Source organism: Haliotis rufescens, unplaced genomic scaffold, assembly GCF_023055435.1.
Source record: "Haliotis rufescens isolate VD_foot unplaced genomic scaffold, xgHalRufe1.0.p SCAF_6, whole genome shotgun sequence".
Classification (NCBI taxonomy): domain Eukaryota; kingdom Metazoa; phylum Mollusca; class Gastropoda; order Lepetellida; family Haliotidae; genus Haliotis; species Haliotis rufescens.
The window spans coordinates 24,499,967-24,519,520 of NW_025964334.1; the positions used below are offsets into that span (position 1 = coordinate 24,499,967).

Below are 19,554 nucleotides of genomic sequence, written 5' to 3' on the forward strand. Positions count from 1 at the left end.
CCTCTACTTTCATCACACCTATTTCTACCGCCACCTCTACTACTACTACTACCATCACTTCTACTTTCATCAAACCTATTTCTACCGCCACCACTACCACAACTTCCATCACCTCTACTTTCATCACACCTATTTCTACCGCCACCACCACTACTACTACCATCACCTCTTCTTTCATCACACCTATTTCTACCGCCACCACCACTACCACTACTACTACCATCACCTCTTCTTTCATCACACCTATTTCTACCGCCACCACTACCACTACTACTACCATCACCTCTACTTTCATCACACCTATTTCTACCGCCACCACCACTACTACTACTACCATCACCTCTACTTGTATCACACCTATTTCTACCGCCACCACCACTACCACTACTACTACCATCACTTCTACTTTCATCACACCTATTTCTACAGCCACCACTACCACTACTACGACCATCACCTCTACTTTCATCACACCTACTTCTACCGCCACCACTTCCACTACTACTACCATCACCCCGACTTTCATCACACCTATTTCTACCGCCACCACCACTACTACTACTACCATCACCTCTACTTTCATCACACCTATTTCTACCGCCACCACCACTACTACTACTACTACCATCACCTCTACTTTCATCACACCTACTTCTACCGCCACCACCACTACCACTACTACCATCAACCCTATTTTCATCACACCTACTTCTACCGCCACCACCACTACTACTACTACCATCACCCCTACTTTCATCACTGTATTTCTACCGCCACCACCACTACCACTACTTCCATCACCTCTACTTTCACCACACCTATTTCTACCGCCACCACCACCACCACTACTACTACTACTACTACTACTACTACTTCTACTATTATTATTATTATTACTATTACTACTATTATTATTGCTGCTATCGCTGCTACTACCGCGAATACTTCTACTTATTTGATCAAGTGACCAGCTCCTAATCAACATTCAATCTAACAAACACAAGTTTCTCCATCTTTCCAATTTTCCACTGATTCACTCTGGAGCTCTCTTCCGCCCAGGTTCAAACCATCTCTTACTCTGTCATCTTTAGGGCTGAAGACTAACACATTTGAACGTAAATATTGACAATGCACTCAAGTATATCTCTCGTTTTATATATAGTGAGAGAGCGAGAGTCTTCTTTAGTGTTCAATCCCATAAGAAAATTCAAATAAATACATTAATATACATAGTCTCAAGCTTGAAGAATATGAATATTTATATATTTGGAGTGTTTTATATCTTCTATATGCTCCCTAACCTTGCCCTTTTGTGATGTGGAAGTATGGCGCCATATGAAAAGCCTCAATTTTATTATTAACATCATCACGGGGAGTAGTATTTGTAGTAGTATTCGTAGTAGTAGCATTCGTAATAGAAGTAGTAGTAGTAGTAGTAGTAGTTGTAGTGGTATAAGAAGTAGTATTCGTAGTAGTAGAAGTAGTATTCGTAGTAGTATTCGTAGTACTACTACTGCTACTACTACTACTACTACTACTACTACTACTACTACTACTACTACTACTAGTAGTAGTAGTAGTAGTATCACTTGATACCACTATCACCACCGCAACTACTATCAAAACCAATACTCCTAATACGACCAGCACCATAGCTACTACTGCTTCCAATACTGCCATTACTACCCCAACTACTACAGGTACTATGTAATTTATGCGTCTACACTATCCCTCCTTCCATCTTTATCAACAGCTTCTACTACCACTGCTACTACCATCCTTACTACTGTTATATCCACAATGAAATTACCACACAGGCCCTTATCATCTGGTCAGCCTAGCGAGCCTTGAGTGTTTTGGGAATGTAAATTGTCTCCCAATGAACGGTATTGTCAGTGATATAGTTCCACTGCAAGGTTGTTAAGACAACCAATGTACGCTTACTGTTGAAAAATAGAAAGCTGCTTTATGCATTTCCACTGCTAGGGTACAACCATCACCTGATATAGATCTTTACACGACTTAACTAAAGCGACAGATCCCTTGCCATATCTGATAAAAATCTCTGCATAACGCAGAGTCGATTGTACGATTCCGACTATATCATGAGCATGTGTTTATGAATCACTATCAAATAGTAATCACACCAGGTGTTCGCGGAAAGATGTTAAACTTTGTATGCGGCAAGCCATAACACTGCACTACCCTAGAGTGTATATGCAACAGAAATGACTATAACAGCGTGTGAAATATAGCTGTATGTTCAGGGTTATAGGACGGCTCTTCGTCCAGACAGGGAGTGTATTTACTCTGAAAAGTCAACTATATCATGAGCATGTGTTTATGAATCACTATCAAATAGTAATGACACCAGGTGTTCGCGGAAAGATGTTAAACTTTGTATGCGTCAAGCCATAACACTGCACTACCCTAGAGTGTATATGCAACAGAAATGACTATAACAGCGTGTGGAATATAGCTGTATGTTCAGGGTTATAGGACGGCTCTTCGTCCAGACAGAGAGTGTATTTACTCTGAAAAGTCAACTATATCATGAGCATGTGTTTATGAATCACTATCAAATAGTAATGACACCAGGTGTTCGCGGAAAGATGTTAAACTTTGTATGCGTCAAGCCATAACACTGCACTTCCCTGGAGTGTATATGCAACAGAAATGACTATAACAGCGTGTGAAATATAGCTGTATGTTCAGGGTTATAGGACGGCTCTTCGTCCAGACAGAGAGTGTATTTACTCTGAAAAGTCTACAACAGGCGAACCCTCATTGAACACGAAAGTCTGGGGTCCTACAATTCATACACTGTATGTTATCAATGAGGCCTCGCAGATATGGACGCTGCAAATGGATTTAAATCTTTCTGATTTCCTCAAATCTTAGATTTGCTTGAACGCAGGGTAACCTTTACGCTATTCCATACAAGCAGCGGCATTCAGACAAATCCCGTTATCTTACTGCCGTTGTTTGATTGTTGTAGAAACATGGCATATCGTCCGATCCCTCATTTCTGTCAATATTATATTGATGCAGTCAATTTAAGGAATTCGATCGCCTAACCCGATATGAGGCTGCAGTTCCATAATGTTAAGCGGTCCATCGGGCGCTGATGGTATGTAAATACACGGATGAAGGCTAAGGCCCTCCCCACAGCCCCACGCAACCCCCACAAACACAGCGTTACTGGGAGGGGAGGAGCCAGTCTCTGAATCCATTAAGGGATTTGGCTAAGTTGTATGGTAGCGTGGGGAACGACCACACACTTGAAACTTCCCTTCCATTTTGTCAATATACATTCCAGCCTGTCCGAGACTTCGGGGATAACTTGGACTTGACAGAAAGGGGAAATTAAAACTATTTTTAATATTCAAAAGAACGCCAACTTTTTTCTGAAACCAGAAGTGAAGTGAAGATTAAAAAGCACCCACAACCGAGCCGCGTCGCAGAGAGAGCGGAGACAAGCAAGGAGACACATCTCACCACCGGAACTTACTCTCTACCCTCAACATGAACGCTGCTCTCTTTGCCAAAGCTGTTACCGTTCTCTTACTCGTTATATGCAAACAAGGTAAGCCGTTTTCTCAGTCTCCTTCTCACTTGATATTTGAAAAATATTTATTCTAAAATTCCACAGAGTATTCCCTTATGCCATTATTTATTATATACTTTAACAAAGAGCCTATTCCTTGATATATCCGACAATTCTTCAGGTTTAATTATATTTGGTAGATGTGCCACAAGGATTTACTTAATTCGTTTAAATCTAAATCAGGTGTCACTTTTATAGATTCCACACAAGGTTACTGACAAGAAATGCAATGATACTCAGTCTTGTGTTGTGCCAACTTTTTTACTGCTAATTTGCTCAATATTTGCGTTGGTTAGACTGAAGCGCCTTTAAATCGTTCAGCGCTCGTGATAACTTACAATCGATTTGCTAAACGAAAGGCAGTTTCTCAATTGAAGTCAGTACCAGCATTCTTTCAAACATTTTCGTCATAATTTGCACCTTAGTAAAACCATTAAAACACTACGTTCGTTCTGTCAAGTAGCGATAACAAATCAATGGTGAGGCAACGACGGTATTAACAGACATTTCTTATGATTATGAAAGGATTTTGTCGCTTTTATTTACGTCATATGTTACATTTACGATGTTCGATCACTTGGAATATGAGTACAAGTAACCAATACGCCATGGAGACTAATGCATCTATGTAAAGTTCACTAATTAAACAGGGAAAGCCTTGCATGTTTCACCGTCTAATGACATCATGGAAGCATGGAATTGCATTACGTGTAATGCATTTTTAACGTCTAGCATGACTGCCAGTTGTATATCTATCTGCCGCGAAGTTCCATTAAATATGGATCGCTTTCTTTCAAGACATGTGCAGTGATTAGACCAGGTGGTCGTGAAGAGGCGCCATCCATAGCTAGAAACATGAATGAACGCTCGTCTCACTAAGCTTTCGGATGACATGGCATGCGAGACGTTTCCTTAAAACCATATTCTGACTCAGCTGCGTAGAATCTTGTTGGCACTGTCATGTATATTTGATATACGCTCTTGTGTTCATTGATATATGAGAATGTATATATTAATATTTTTTTCAAATAATCACATCACGTTGATGTTATGGCAATTTCTTTGTAAATCATCCTCATATACGTGTAATTATCAATGGGCTAAAATGACATAAGTATTCAGATCCGTGTAATCTTTCATCCCTTACCCATCTCTTGTTGTATCATCCACGAGTAACGATGTACATTGTCTAAGCTTCCCTTTAGAAGTAGTGTCCCATGGCATACAGGAAGGTAAGGTAGCCTCGTGATTAAGGCGTTCGATATCTCGCAGTAACTCAGGTTAAATTCCCACACGATACAATATGTGAAACATAAATTTTGAGTCTTCCGCTTTCAATCAATCGCTGACTCAAACACGTGTACTTGTACACACCAATAATCCAGTGATTAATTTCAAACATATTTAATCACATAACCGTTTGAATACGTTTGTTCTGCCCTCTACAATCCTTCCTAAAGTAATAAACGCTCTAGGTAGCCTAACAACTTTTACAGACGACATAGAAGTATGAACTTGATTCACAACGCAAGTTGGCAAGTGTTGCTTTTCACAACCTGTACTTATGCTGGAGACTAGAACCCGGTACAGAGAGCGTGGAGCAAGGGCTGTAACCACCGGAGCATCGCTAAGCTTCAGAACAATGCTGGAACATTGGGCTTGTCGCGCTAGACATCTTGATCTTGGCATTTTGTGTATTGCTATTCGCGCTGTTGCTCTGGGCATCCTAATTTTGGTGGGCCTGAAGTCTTAAATGTCTGGTTAGGTACACGACGGAATGTATCCATTGTAGCGTGTTGTTATTAAAATGAGTGGTACAAACGGCAAGACATCAACAACCACGAACAAACCTTTACGTTACGCCTTCTTTATAACATGACAATACAAATCTATCGTCTATTCACATTGAATCTTTAACACATTGGTTAAAACAGCATGATACAAATCGTTCAGCTATTCACCTTGAGTGTTTAACATATTGGGGAAAACAGCATGATACAAATCGTTCAGCTATTCACCTTGATTTTGTAACACCTCTGTTGTAACAGTGTAACGCCAATCTGTCAACCTTGAGTCGTAAACATATTGCCCATACAAAATATACATCTGTCCTCTAGTCTAATCAACTGAGAAACGACAATGTTATTTCAGTGTAACAACGTAAAACCCTCAATCACGTTTACCACTTGGTATAAGCTATGGTTTAGTTGGTGTCTGTTTGCATTAGGTAAATGTAGCATAGGCGTGTTTGTGTGTGTGGACATCTACACAAAATAACATACGTCAATTGATGACCAGCCAGGATTAAGCAGAAACGCAGATACACACTTTTTTTCGGTCATGTGGAATATATGTTTGAACAGTCAATCAAAGAATAACGTTTATGACACGTGTGAGGCAACACACATACATGTTATGTAGATTGTGTGAGTGACGGGTACTAGGACAGAACACGCTTACCTTTTTCGCGAACACCTCATGTCGTCACTAATTTTCAGTGATCCATTCTTATATTTTTCACCGCTATTTTCCCTTTAACACCCAGTTATAATTATAAATTGGATCTAACCAGAACACCATTTAACAATTAAATCGTACACACGGAGAATACTATTTTGATTTGATAACGGTTGACACATATTAAGCATGTTAGAACCTTAATACCACAGCTGTGATGTGTACAAACGTATTGATGAAGCTAAGCAAACACCACTGAGTATTGCGGCAAACACGCACATCCTATGACAAACTACATCATATGGAAAGATGAAGCCGGCGCAAACCTCCATCAACGTATATATGCTGAATCCATCATTCTGGTTTTACTGATGGACGTCCGTGACAGAAGTATTCCGGGAAATCATGGCATTCAACGTTACCTTATTTCATTACTACGGTTAAATGCGTCTCTTGGGGTTGATTGATAATGATGAGGAGTTGAAAGATGAAGATGCTTGTGATGTTATGGTATAAAAGGATCACTACACTATGTCAAATACCAAACTTGTTGGATGAAAGTCTTCGGTGAATTAGTGGGAATGTTTTGTGTTCATTTAATGGCAGTAATCCTTTTGATTCGAGCGACAACTGTAAATTACAAAAAATAGGTTTGGTTGAAATACAAACTCGGTTTATCAGAGAGGTGATTACGGGTCTTTGAGAAAAATAATCGGTTGTGTAGAAAGCAAACTAATAAAAAGAGGCAGTGCCTACATACACGGCCACAGACGCACGTTCGTCTCCAACGTCTCCAACGTCACTGGTACAGTCGCCGTGGTGGATTCAAACTTGTGTAACATTACCAGAAATATTTCAGTTAACCATTGAAAAGATCCTTTGAGGGTTCTATGTTTTGCGCAAAATGTCATTGCTTGCCTTCTTTTAAATATTGATTGACACCATATGGTTGAAATAGTGCCGGTGTGATGTTAATTTTTCACTCACTCACTTGCTTTAAATATTGACTGTATTACATGTTACGTGTCATACAAAGGTTTAAACACTTTGAAATTCTGGTAACACTTCTTGAATTGATACAGCAAGATTACAGGCTTATTAAGACTGATTCCATCAACAACGTGGCACTGAATTTGATAAACTATCGAAACGGACTGTCGTGGAAAGTTTGCCTGCTTTTGATTTGTCATTATTCATGTGTGACAAGTTCGGCGAATAGCTCACATATCATCGACAAGAAAAGATTATTGGTTTCAACTCAAAATATCTTTATTTGTGAAGTATATTAAAGTGTTATATTCAACCATATGGTTGACATTCTCGTATCAACGAAAAAAGTTCCAATACAGATTAAAAACATATTTAGCTTCTTTAAAGATATCGATATGATCTCGCATACTTGAATATCGTGTCACAATGATTTACGCTGTACGACCAGTCTCTCCAATGTAGGTAGATACCGTTGTCACTTAAACCCGAGCAACTATACACAGGGGACCTGAAGAATGTCAGAACGTAAGAGATATTGATGAGCAGATAAAACACCCTCTTTGAGCCCATTTGAGACACAAATGATGCACAGTTCTAGGTCATTGATGATCCAGAAGACTCCCTCCGGACGAAAACAGTCATTATGATTACACTTCTAATTGATTAATTGTTTCCCAATGAGAAAATATATCCATGAAGTATTAGTAAATGTAAATCTTGTTCTTTGTCATGATTGGGATTGTAAGCGGAGTCGACTCTGAGGGTCTTTAGTAGAGGCTGTTAAAAGGAAAATGGACTGTTAGCTTTGCTTGAATTACACGATAAATCTGCGAAAAATGTAGAAGTGAGGTTTTAAAAGGCCTGTGTTTTGCATAGCTTGCAACGTACGGAACGAACGTGTCTACCCAACCTAGACTGTTTTTGTTTTTCCACATTGCTGTCTCAAATAGGAATAGACTGGTTTAACACTGGGAAGCGCCGGGGTGGTGTTGGACGGTGGGGTGTGTAGGACGGTGGGGTTATGTGGGACGGTGGGGTGTGTAGGACGGTGAGGTGTGTAGGACGGTGAGGTGTGTAGGACGGTGGGGTGTGTAGGACGGTGGGGTGTGTAGGACGGTGGGGTGTGTAGGACGGTGGGGCGTGTGTAGGACGGTGAGGTGTGTAGGACGGTGAGGTGTGTAGGGCGGTGAGGTGTGTAGGACGGTGGGGTGTGTAGGACGGTGGGGTGTGTAGGACGGTGAGGTGTGTAGGACCATGGGGCGTGTAGGACGGTGGGGTGTGTAGGACGGTGGGGTGTGTAGGACGGTGGGGTGTGTAGGACGGTGGGGTGTGTAGGACGGTGAGGTGTGTAGGACCATGGGGCGTGTAGGACGGTGAGGCGTGTAGGACGGTGAGGTGTGTAGGACCATGGGGCGTGTAGGACGGTGGGGTGTGTAGGACGGTGGGGTGTGTAGGACCATGGGGTGTGTAGGACGGTGGGGTGTGAAGGACTCTGGGGTGTGTAGGACGGTGGGGTGTGTAGGACGATGGGGTGTGTAGGGCGGTGGGGCGTGTAGGACGGTGGGGTGTGTAGGACGATGGGGAGTGTAGGACGGTGGGGTGTGTAGGACGATGGGGAGTGTAGGACGGTGGGGTGTGTAGGACGGTGGGGTGTGAAGGACGGTGGGGTGTGTAGGACGGTGGGGTGTGAAGGACGGTGGGGTGTGTAGGACGATGGCGTGTGTAGGGCGGTGGGGGGTGTAGGACGGTGGGGTGTGTAGGACGGTGGGGTGTGTAGGGCGGTGGGGGGTGTAGGACGGTGGGGTGTGAAGGACGGTGGGGCGTGTGTAGGACGATGGGGTGTGTAGGACGATGGCGTGTGTAGGACGGTGGGGTGTGAAGGACGGTGGGGTGTGTAGGACGATGGCGTGTGTAGGACGGTGGGGTGTGTAGGACGGTGGGGTGTGTAGGGCGGTGGGGTGTGAAGGACGGTGGGGTGTGAAGGACGGTGGGGTGTGTAGGACGATGGCGTGTGTAGGACGGTGGGGTGTGAAGGACGGTGGGGGGTGTAGGACGGTGGGGTGTGAAGGACGGTGGGGTGTGTAGGACGGTGGGGTGTGTAGGACGGTGGGGTGTGTAGGACGGTGAGGCGTGTAGGACGGTGAGGTGTGTAGGACGGTGAGGTGTGTAGGACGGTGGGGTGTGTAGGACGGTGGGGTGTGTAGGACGGTGGGGTGTGAAGGACGGTGGGGCGTGTAGGACGGTGGGGTGTGTAGGACGGTGGGGTGTGTAGGACGGTGGGGTGTGTAGGACGGTGGGGTGTGTAGGACGGTGGGGTGTGTAGGACGGTGGGGTGTGAAGGACGGTGGGGCGTGTAGGACGGTGGGGTGTGTAGGACGGTGGGTTGTGTAGGACGGTGGGGCTATGTGGGACGGTGAGGTGTGTAGGACGGTGGGGCTATGTGGGACGGTGGGGTGGGTAGGACGGTGGGGTGGGTAGGACGGTTGGGTAGGACGGTGGGTTATGTGGGAAGGTGGGGGTGTAGGGTGGTGTAGAAAGGCGGGTAGTACAGTTACAAATACAGTTAGGATACAGAAGATTGAATAATGTGGCTCTTATTACACACACAAAAAATTACCGTCAAATACACGTAAGATTTACAAAACAAATGGAACCTTTCCCTAAGAATTGGACAAAATCATAGATAATAGAAAGACCCACGCAAGAATACCATTTATCCCTGCGAATTATATCTCCCTTAACGCAGACTGCGTGTGTTTGAATGGTAAATGCAGAGTGTTATAACCATAGAGGTTATACAAAACGTTCGTCTCCCACTCAGGAAAGTTCAACGAAGAATTAATACAGTTACATGATTGTTGTTTTAAGCGTTTATCATTAATTTCCAAGTCATCCTAAGGATAACAGTAATGCATGCTTCAGATAACTATACGCTGCTGACTTTCATCCTGGATATATCTATTGATCTAGCTAAAAGCCTTTTGCTTACTATCGTAATGTTATAAGAAGAACCGCATATTGACTGATGACATAATTCATAGTGCAAGAGTGGTATTGAAACGAGGGCAGTTAGAGATGCACCCTTATGTGCACAAATAATCTTTCAAGGAAAGGCACCAACGCAACTTAGATCCCCAATTATCGATATTCCATTATAGAAATACGGAGCACGGTATGTGTCTATATACATACCATAGCATGGCTGTAAGCAATATTCACAGTTCCACAACTCGGATAGGTTCGTATACAGAGGCTGGATGGAGTACACTAAGTGTATTTATCATCATATCGAAAACATATAAATGTGAATTGAATTGAGTCTACATGCAGCATACCAATTATTGTGATAAGAAAACTGTTATATCTTCTGACTTTATATCAAATATAACGACATATGCGGGTGAGTGTTAGCTTCCAGACGGTCTGGAAGTATTTTATGCATTTTAGTGTTTTCTTGAAATGAGGCATGGCGAGAAGATTCGTAGTAAATTTATATCTAGAAATTGCCAGCGGTTAATCTTTATGGAGATTTTCCTGCGCCTCAATTACGAGAAAACTGGTACACTGGGGCTTTGTTCCTCGTGAAGAGTGAGTGAGTGAGTTGGGTTTAACGCCGCTTTTAACAGTATTCCAGTTATATCACGGCGTGTCAGATTAAAGTGGGAGGAAAGCCCGAAGTGATGCAGGTCTCAGATGTTTATCACCAAGGTGAAACCCACGAGCACGGGTATGGTGCTGACAAACCTAGAAACATAATCGGGGCGAACCGGGATTGCCAAAGGATGCAACTCTGCACAGCGAATCGCGGCGGCGCCTTAGATGACTGGGCCACCCGTGCCCCCTCCTCGTCAAGAAGACTATCGTGGATATTAAAGTAAGAGATCCTTCTTTCGTACTGTATTTACACCCAGAAGCCCAAATATCCACAAGCAATTACTCGTGTAGTTTCATTCATTTATGGGCGGCACGGTAGCCAAGTCGTCTAAAGTACCGTGAGTCGCTGTTAAGAGTTGCGTCCCTTGGGCAGGCCAGAAAACTATAATCGTGGGTTCGAATCCCGGTTCATCCCGTTTCTAGGTTTGCAGCACCATACCCGTGCTTGTGGGTTTCACAGAAGTGGTAAACGTCTGAGACCTGCATCAGTTCAGGCTTTCCTACCACATTAGGCTGACATGGCATGATATAACTGAAATACTGTTGAGAGCCACTGAACCCACTCACTCATTCATTCCTTTATGAGCTCTTATTGCTGGATCGTCTGAATCATGTGAGTGAGGCAATACTTGACAGGTGTGACTGATATCCATGACAACGTCGAACAACACATCCATTCCCAGTACAATTAGTGATTTGCCGGAATGTAAAAACCTTGAAGAGAGACTTTGCTCGCATGTCTCCTGTCCGTGCCGGTCTCGGTCTAGACCCTTATTTAATGCCATGGTGCAACTGCGACGTCATCTCGCAGTAATTAAGGAACTTGCTGGCGGTTACCTTGATACGCATCCTTCAATGTAAGCTGGCAGGCAAAGACGGTTCTGAATGAATTTAAATGAAATTTGCAAGAACTGCCAATTTACCTAGATCTTTTTAACTCAGAAACTAATACATTAATGTTGTCGTAAGAACACTGATTAAAGAACATATCAACTTCCATTGGCTTGTATTCTGGAAAGCCCCTTTAATGTCAGCGCAAAATCGCATCACCAGCCAAGACGTCAGACATAGATATATAGCTTATCGATACCGATTGACGCCAAGGAGATAGCAGAATGAAAACCACTTCCTCCCTGGCTTTTCCTTCTTCCGCTCGGATTCCTATATCTCACAGCCGGGAACTACACGGTCAGCCATTCTGGCTGATAGTTTATCCTAAAACTCTGTCCACCCTGACGAATTAATTCTATTTCTTTGCGGAGCTGTTTGTTTAAGCGATCGCATGTTAAAGGTTAATACCAATTTCTGATTTCCTATTGGAACTAACCAAAGTCTGAAGATGGAATCAATCCCCCGGACTTGTATATTGCCTCTAAGTGACCCCAAGAAACTAACTGCATCACATGGGAAAGTTCAAAAGCCAAAGACGTTTACGAAATGTTTAATAAACGCTGTCGGTGCTATAATTCAGGTTGTGGGAATGAAGATGAACTCCATACTTTGACATGACAAACTTATGTTTCCAGACCTCGCCAGGGAGAAAATGTTATTTAATAACTTATCTTTTTTCAATCTTCAGAAGGGGAATAACTTTAAATATGATAGAATATAACATTATATTAGTTGTATTTGCAGATGAGGATGAGTGAGTTAGTGAGTTGGGTTTAACGCCGCTTTTAAAAGTATTCCAGTTATAACGCGGCGTGTCAGCTTAATGTGTGAGGAAAGCCCGAAGTGATGCAGGTCTTAGAAGTTTACCACTTCGGTGAAACCCACGAGCACGGGTATGGTGCTGACAAGATGAGGATGAAATGTTTCATGTCTAGAGTTCGGGCTTTGTTAAAGATGACAGAATCAATGAGACTCGCTGGCTACAGTTGAAGCATGCCCCTTGTCTCCATGCTACTGATGTTGTTGTATCTAACGCTGATATGACTGACGCGTTCATTCAGTTACAGTTAACGCGACGCTGAGGTAACTCGGTGCTGCGCCATCTCACCGCTGCCATACCGATCCAGAACTTAAGGCATTTTACAAAATCCTATACTTGTATTTGGACGTTTGTACACCATCCTCATCTCGACGCGATGGTGGGGTAGCCTAGTGGTAAAGCGTTCGCTCGGCACGTGAACGATGCGGGTTCGATTCCCCCATGGGTACAATGTGTGAAGCCTATTTCTGGTGTCCCCAGCCGTGATATTGCTTGAATATTGCTAAAAGCGGCGTAAAACCGTACTCACTTACTCACTCACTCATTCATCTCGACAAGGGGATTATTGATTACAAATCGTTATCAGTCTGGATATCTGGCCGTACCTTTTTAGGGGCACAGTGTTGTGTCCCTTAGTTTGGCCCGTGAGTCCTGGGTTCGAATCCAAGTACCGTCCTGAGTATGACCCTTTGTCTGTGAGCGTCATACTCGTGCTACCTGTAAACGAGTCCGATCTGCATCACGTTGGCTCTCTACATTAAACAGGGCGGTGAGATAGTCCAGCGGTTAAAGCGTTCGCTCATCGCGCAGAAGCTTCATGTTCGATCCTCAACCTGGGTACGATGTATGAAGCCCATTTCTGGTATTCCCCCACATAATAATGTACCTTTTCGCAAACACCTGATGTCATCAATGATTTTTAGTGATCCATCCATATAATTTTCACCGCTATTTTGCCTTTTACGCCCATATGGAATTTGTACCGTTGGATAATCGAGACTGGTTATTCTCTGGCGTTGACGTTTTATATTATATACATCATAATCATAAAAACTTACCATACACAACTTTTTTTTTAATCAATCGTGGTATTGAGAAGAAAACTGGTATTGACTTAAAAACAAAATCAAATCAGTGTCAGTTAGCTTTGGCATCCTGTAATAACTTGAAATTGATTCTATTCACTGTTCTGTTTCTCAATGAGGTGAAACAAATTGCGGGTTACAAAAAATACACACCTAATTTTTAACGATTGTCAACGATTGGTCCATCTCTGACAACACAGTTGTGATAAAACACAGTCTGAGCTATCGTATTTCTAAATTAATCCACCATAGCAAACCCCACGTAGCCCCTAAACGCTTAATAAGATACAAGGCGAGATTGTACGTGATTGTGCGTTAGTTCGCCGGACAATGTTCATACACTTTGTTGACAAATCAATCTGGAAGAAGAACAATTCAATATTTGTAATTTACTAGCATAACGCGGGATCAATGGCGTTATTTTAACGTTAGGGTACCTATACGACTTTATGAGTATCGTTATTCATAAAGGGAATTAAAGTGACACGGTAATTTGAGGACCTATTTTCGCGAGAGTCGAAACAATACCCCAATGTCCATTAGCCACTGCAACCTGGCCCAATGGTATTTGTGTGTCACTGTATACGAACTGCTGCTGAATTTACAAGTAATATATGCATTGGTCGTAATTGGCAAAGTGCTTTTCTTACATCAGTTGTTACTATAGTTAGAGAGTCCATTCATAGTGTGTGAGTTAGTATAGTTTTACGCCGCTTTTAGCAATATCACAGCGGGGGACTCCAGTAATTGGCTTTACACATTGTACCCATGTGGGGAATCAAACCCGGGTCTTCGGCGCGACGAGCGAACGCTTTAACCACTAGGCTTCCCCACCGCCCCTACATGCGAGTCAACACATGAACCGGTGCTACTAATGCGGTGTCTATTTCTGCAAACGACCCTTACAAATTTACAGGCACAGCAAATTTAACTGGTTGTTAATGTTATGGTATTATCTGTAATTGAACAACAGTTAATTAATCTTCCTGGCAAAAGGAGGCTAAAGTGAAACAAACAAGAAATGGTGAATCGATGGGGGTTTATTTGACACGGGTATCATAGTTGTGTTTTGGGCCTTCAGCTTGCATTGTTTCGGCGACTGTTTTCAGCCTAGTAACGTTTTGATAACGTTTGTCGTGTTTTAGTTAAGTCCAATTTTCAATTTTATACATTGTACTTTCTTTTCCCGGCAGCATATTACAAGTGTTGCAAACAAACATCACACAGATGACTTATTTAAACTGACTCTGAGGCACCAAACCTTGCTGCACAGGTCCTCTTTATAGCACACATAATATATATGTGATGCTGTTTTTTCGGGTCTAAATTGGACACGTGAACGAAACCTCGAGTTTGTTTGAAGATATGACACTTTCAGAATCTACTTCTTTGTTGTTTATAACAACGTTTCAAGGTGACTTCTAGTGAACGAATAAATCACCTGATGAAGAATTAGCCCTTAAACGCTGTTACAAACAATAAAGGAGGCGTTATTCATGAAAGTGTCATGTGTTCATTTTCTTAAAACGTATAAATGCCTATCGGAGAATATACGTTTGTTTATTGGCATAGAGAGAATACACTCTGAACAAAACCATTCAAGTTGAATAATGCCGATAAGAAATAAGAAGAGCTATTTGTTTACAACATTTAGCGTAACAGGTAATTACGCGTTTTAATCGTTTTTTCGTACAAGTTAAGTATCGAACACTGGAGTTGATTTCAATTACAGTTCTTGTACGCGAATAGCAATATAAATCACACTTTTGTCGTTGTGCAGTGGCTCAGAAGACCTTTGCAACACAGAGCCAATCTGTTCTTAATTATCATTCCCTTCAGTCAAGGTTGTCATAACATCTCGTTCCTTCTCGCGAGACACTAGTGAGACTTCATGTGAGAATTATCAGCTGTGTTTTTAGGAAGATAGAGGACTATGAGCCTGACCTTAGTACGCACCACGGCACATTTGTCAGTGTTAAAGGATTAGAGCGTGTTGAGTTTATGTTGATTTAAAGAGGCGACGACTTCATCAACCACATGGGCATGCACGACAGCGTATCTGTGTCTGTCTATCCCACGGGAGAAGCCGAACTGCTGATTGACATGTTTTTAATAGTTTCTACATGTGATGTTACGTCGATTGGAATGTGTTCAAAATACTTGTTGGAAATAAATGTCTAGCAATTGTATACTCGTGTTGCATACACCCACCTACAATTGACTCCTAAGTAACGGAACATTTGATATTCGGAGTGGGGGTGGTTTTCTTTAAAAAAAAAAGTTCCAATAAATAGGGGGATATAGTTTTTCCACTTGACCACTTTTAAATCATTTGAGGCCCTAGTACGTTTTCAAATACATATATGGTAATCATCTGTTATATATTCTAAATTTGACGCGTCAGTGATCAACATGATTTCAGATGCAATTCCATATTTTTGCCTTTACCATGCGCCCCCGTGTATGTTCAGGTGAACTCTTGACTTGCCTTTGCATGTGTTGTGACGTAATACGCTGACACCTGGTATCATCACGTTTTAATGGGCTTATGATATAGTCGGAATCGTACAGTTGACTCTGCTTTGAGCAGAGATGTCTTATGATTATGGAAAGGGTTTAGTGCTTTTTCTTTTGGCGACGAGAGGACGAGTATGACAAGAACTCATTCTGGCTCGCTGGAAAGGTCATTCTTTAATGTAACGTGAAACTTTGAAATATTGGCATGATAATTATCAGTCAAACGTTTGTTTCCTTTTTTCGTTTCTATTTTCATTTATTTACAAGAAACAAAATGAATTGTTCGCGGGTCACGCCGGGAAGTCTGTTTAAGGTTACGTGCACAACAGGCCCCAGCACTTAATGCTGCTTAATATGGTAATTATTTGTAATCAGATCGGATATCACAAACGTGACGGCGAATTCCAAAGATGTCATACAAGTGTCACAGAGTAATGCAAACAAACCACTAATCAATTCCCCAGCAACATTATAACTATTATTATTTTAGTCATCTTTATTATCTTACTTTTGTACTTTGGGGGGACATTTTTAGTTGTTGATGCTTGAAGGCGTCCAGTGGTTAAAACGTTCGCTCGTCATGCCGAAGTTCGGGTTCGAATCCCCCCTTCCCCACAGTATGAGAAGCAATGATAAAGCTTGAATATTGCTCAAAGCGGCGTAATACACTACTGCTTCCATTTCCTTATAGACGCCTATACAGTCAGAGATACTAAATCAAACCGATAATGAAATACCTTGGCATGCATCTTCTTAGAGGGTAGACTGGTGTGGCAACGATTACTATAACCCTAAAACATTTAGGGGGCGGTCGGGTAGCCTAGTGGTTAAAGCGTTGGCTCGTCACGCCAAAACCCGGGTTCGATTCCCGACATGAGTACAATGTGTGAAGCCGTGATATTGCTGGAATATTGCTAAAAGTGGCGTAAAACCAAACTCACTCACTAAAACATTTAGTTGTTGAACCCTTGGTTTCGAAACTTAAAAGGCATCTGTTATCAAGTAGCGTTAGACGATTTACTGTTGTCAGTTGTACCTACTACTACTACTACTACTACTTCTACTACTACTACTACTACTACTACTCGCATAACCTACCTTGGTAAATAAAAGCGACAAAACCATTTCCATAATGAGAAATCTTGATTTCGACTATATCATAAACATAATTATGTTTATGAACCATTATCAGGTGTTCGCGAAAAGGTAAGCGCATCCTGTCACATCCGTGCCACCCTTCACAAACACATGTAAAGGCAAAACAAGCGTTTTCCTGAACAAATACTGGCACATATGGTACGAGTTAGAATAGGGAACAGCATCGAATATTTCGTCATATTTTAGTACCTAATTCGATAATCATACATCAGGGAGAATATCGTTCATTGACGAAAAGGCGACAAGTTCTCTCTAATCACGCAGTCCATGTTTTATCCCAGCATATTGCGTCACATTAATGTCAGTACTAATGTGCTGATGTCATTTTCACTAACCATTTTTTATAAAATGAAACTCGACACAACGGGTTCAGTTTTGTTTTATGTGTTGTTAACGCCGCACTCAGTAATATTCCGGCTGTATGATGGCAGTCTGTAAATACTCGAGTCTGGATCAGACAAACAAGTAGTTGACATCATGAGCGTGACGTGACTGGGATATGATGACATGCATCAACCAATTCACAAAGCTTGACCACTCGATCCATTTAGTCGCCTCTTATAAGCATAGATTGCCGGGCACGTATAATTCTTACCCGGGAATTCTCACGGGTCACAACAGATCCACCTGAGATTAGACAGTCACGTTCTTTCCGTTCTTCGAACCTCTCCCACATCCCACTCCACTCCCCCACCATAAAAAAACAAGCGTTCGTGAATAATAGTAGCTTGCTGCAACCACGATAACTTTAATTTTCCAGTCAATCATTGTACACCAACATAGAACCAGTGCATCACACGAAACAACCAGCGCATCCCACCCGCCAACCAGCGAATTCCACAACACAAGTGCGGCCCACATGTACTAAATAAAAACGTGCGATCTGCCCCGATTACAGCTAGATTGCATGCTATCAATGTGACATCAAGACTCGTTTTCCAAACAATAAGGAATAAAATTGCTGACACAAAACCACTATTCATTGACACAGTAAGAGCTCCCGTGTTTAATGCTACAGAGAAGAAACCACAATCAAATCTAATGATTGAAATCAGGATGGTTACAGTAGACTCGCAGCGGCAGAGAGTCCGCTGTTTGTTCAACATCAAAGATTCTGATTTAATCTGTAAGTGCTCAATCTCCTGTTCAGCGACGGCACACATCGGAGACAATTCATTTATGAAGCACGTGTTTCTTAATTTTGCACTGCCCAGCCTTATCAGATGATAGTCATCGTTGGCGAGCCCTTAATACACACAGACCATCAGCCCACCACATAAACTCCGTTGATTCGGTTTTCCGTAGCAACCTGCCATTCATTCAGATTACCTAATCTGTCTTTACAACCCTTAAAACAATAACTAGTGTCTTTACACATGTATGACTGATCTTGTAAGAGTTCCTGCACTTCAGGGTAAGGGAAGCATGAAATAAATGGAGATTTACTTATGGTAATTAGGACATTTTCACCTCCGTCACGCCAAAGCTACCATTCTCTTTGATTGTAAATCCCTCCTTAATTCCGTACTGGGAAGATATTTTAAGCATTGGAAATTAAGATAATAGATACGGTGACATACGGCTTTTGCAGTAATGCATTTGCGAGCATTTGTAGGCACCTTGGTAGTGAGAGCATCAAAGTGGAGACCATCTTGCAATGCTCTCATTGAAGCCTTTAAATGTTGTGATAAAGATGCGATGTGAAAGGGTTAGACTGGTCTAAATGTTCGAGGCTTACAGCGTCGTCTCAAAAGACACATTTGACAGGCGTAAGACTGAATTACACTTTTTTTGTGTAACTTAAGGACACATCCCTGGGAATTAGAGTCGAGGTACTTGTCATACGTCTGTCGTTACCCTTAGTCTGGTCAGTTAAATGGAAGAAAATGTATGACTCGAGGTAAGCAATTATTTTTTGCACTATACATTTTTTATGTTAGCTAAACAAAAACTATCAAGGTTAGAGGTAATACAATTACGATTATTGATTGACACAAATTGAATAGGTTGCCTTTGGAAGTATTCGTGTGTAGGTGAATCATTCAATGGGGATGAAGGAGGTTTTGAACTTTTGTAGAGATTATTGAATACACTTACCAATTTTGTGTATACGTGTTGATGAGTAATGATGCATACATATTACATGCTTTATAAATCTCAACACGAATGTGTGTTTGTATGCCAGTTGGGACAAGTCAAACTGGTGGTTGATAGTGTGAGCAACTTTCCACCAAGTCGCGGTACACTGTCTCACAATGAGGACATACCCGAACCTTTATCTTCCCTTCCCTTGTCAAATAACATTCTTTCCATAACCATAAGACATATCTACTAAAAGCAGAGTCCATGCTACGAGGTTTGTATGCTCTGAACTA

The 19,554-nt window shown here is 42.0% G+C and overlaps 1 protein-coding gene across 1 annotated transcript in view; it reads left to right on the plus strand.

The window, feature by feature from the left end:
• The first annotated feature begins 3,265 nt into the window (after positions 1 to 3,265).
• Positions 3,266 to 19,554, plus strand: part of LOC124113463 (myomodulin neuropeptides-like) — a 47,041-nt gene continuing 30,752 nt past the window's right edge. Inside the window, exon 1 of the mRNA XM_046473817.2 lies at positions 3,266 to 3,586. Within this exon, the coding sequence (XP_046329773.1) occupies positions 3,526 to 3,586 (61 nt within the window). The 5' untranslated portion in view covers positions 3,266 to 3,525. The remainder of the gene's footprint in view (positions 3,587 to 19,554) is intronic.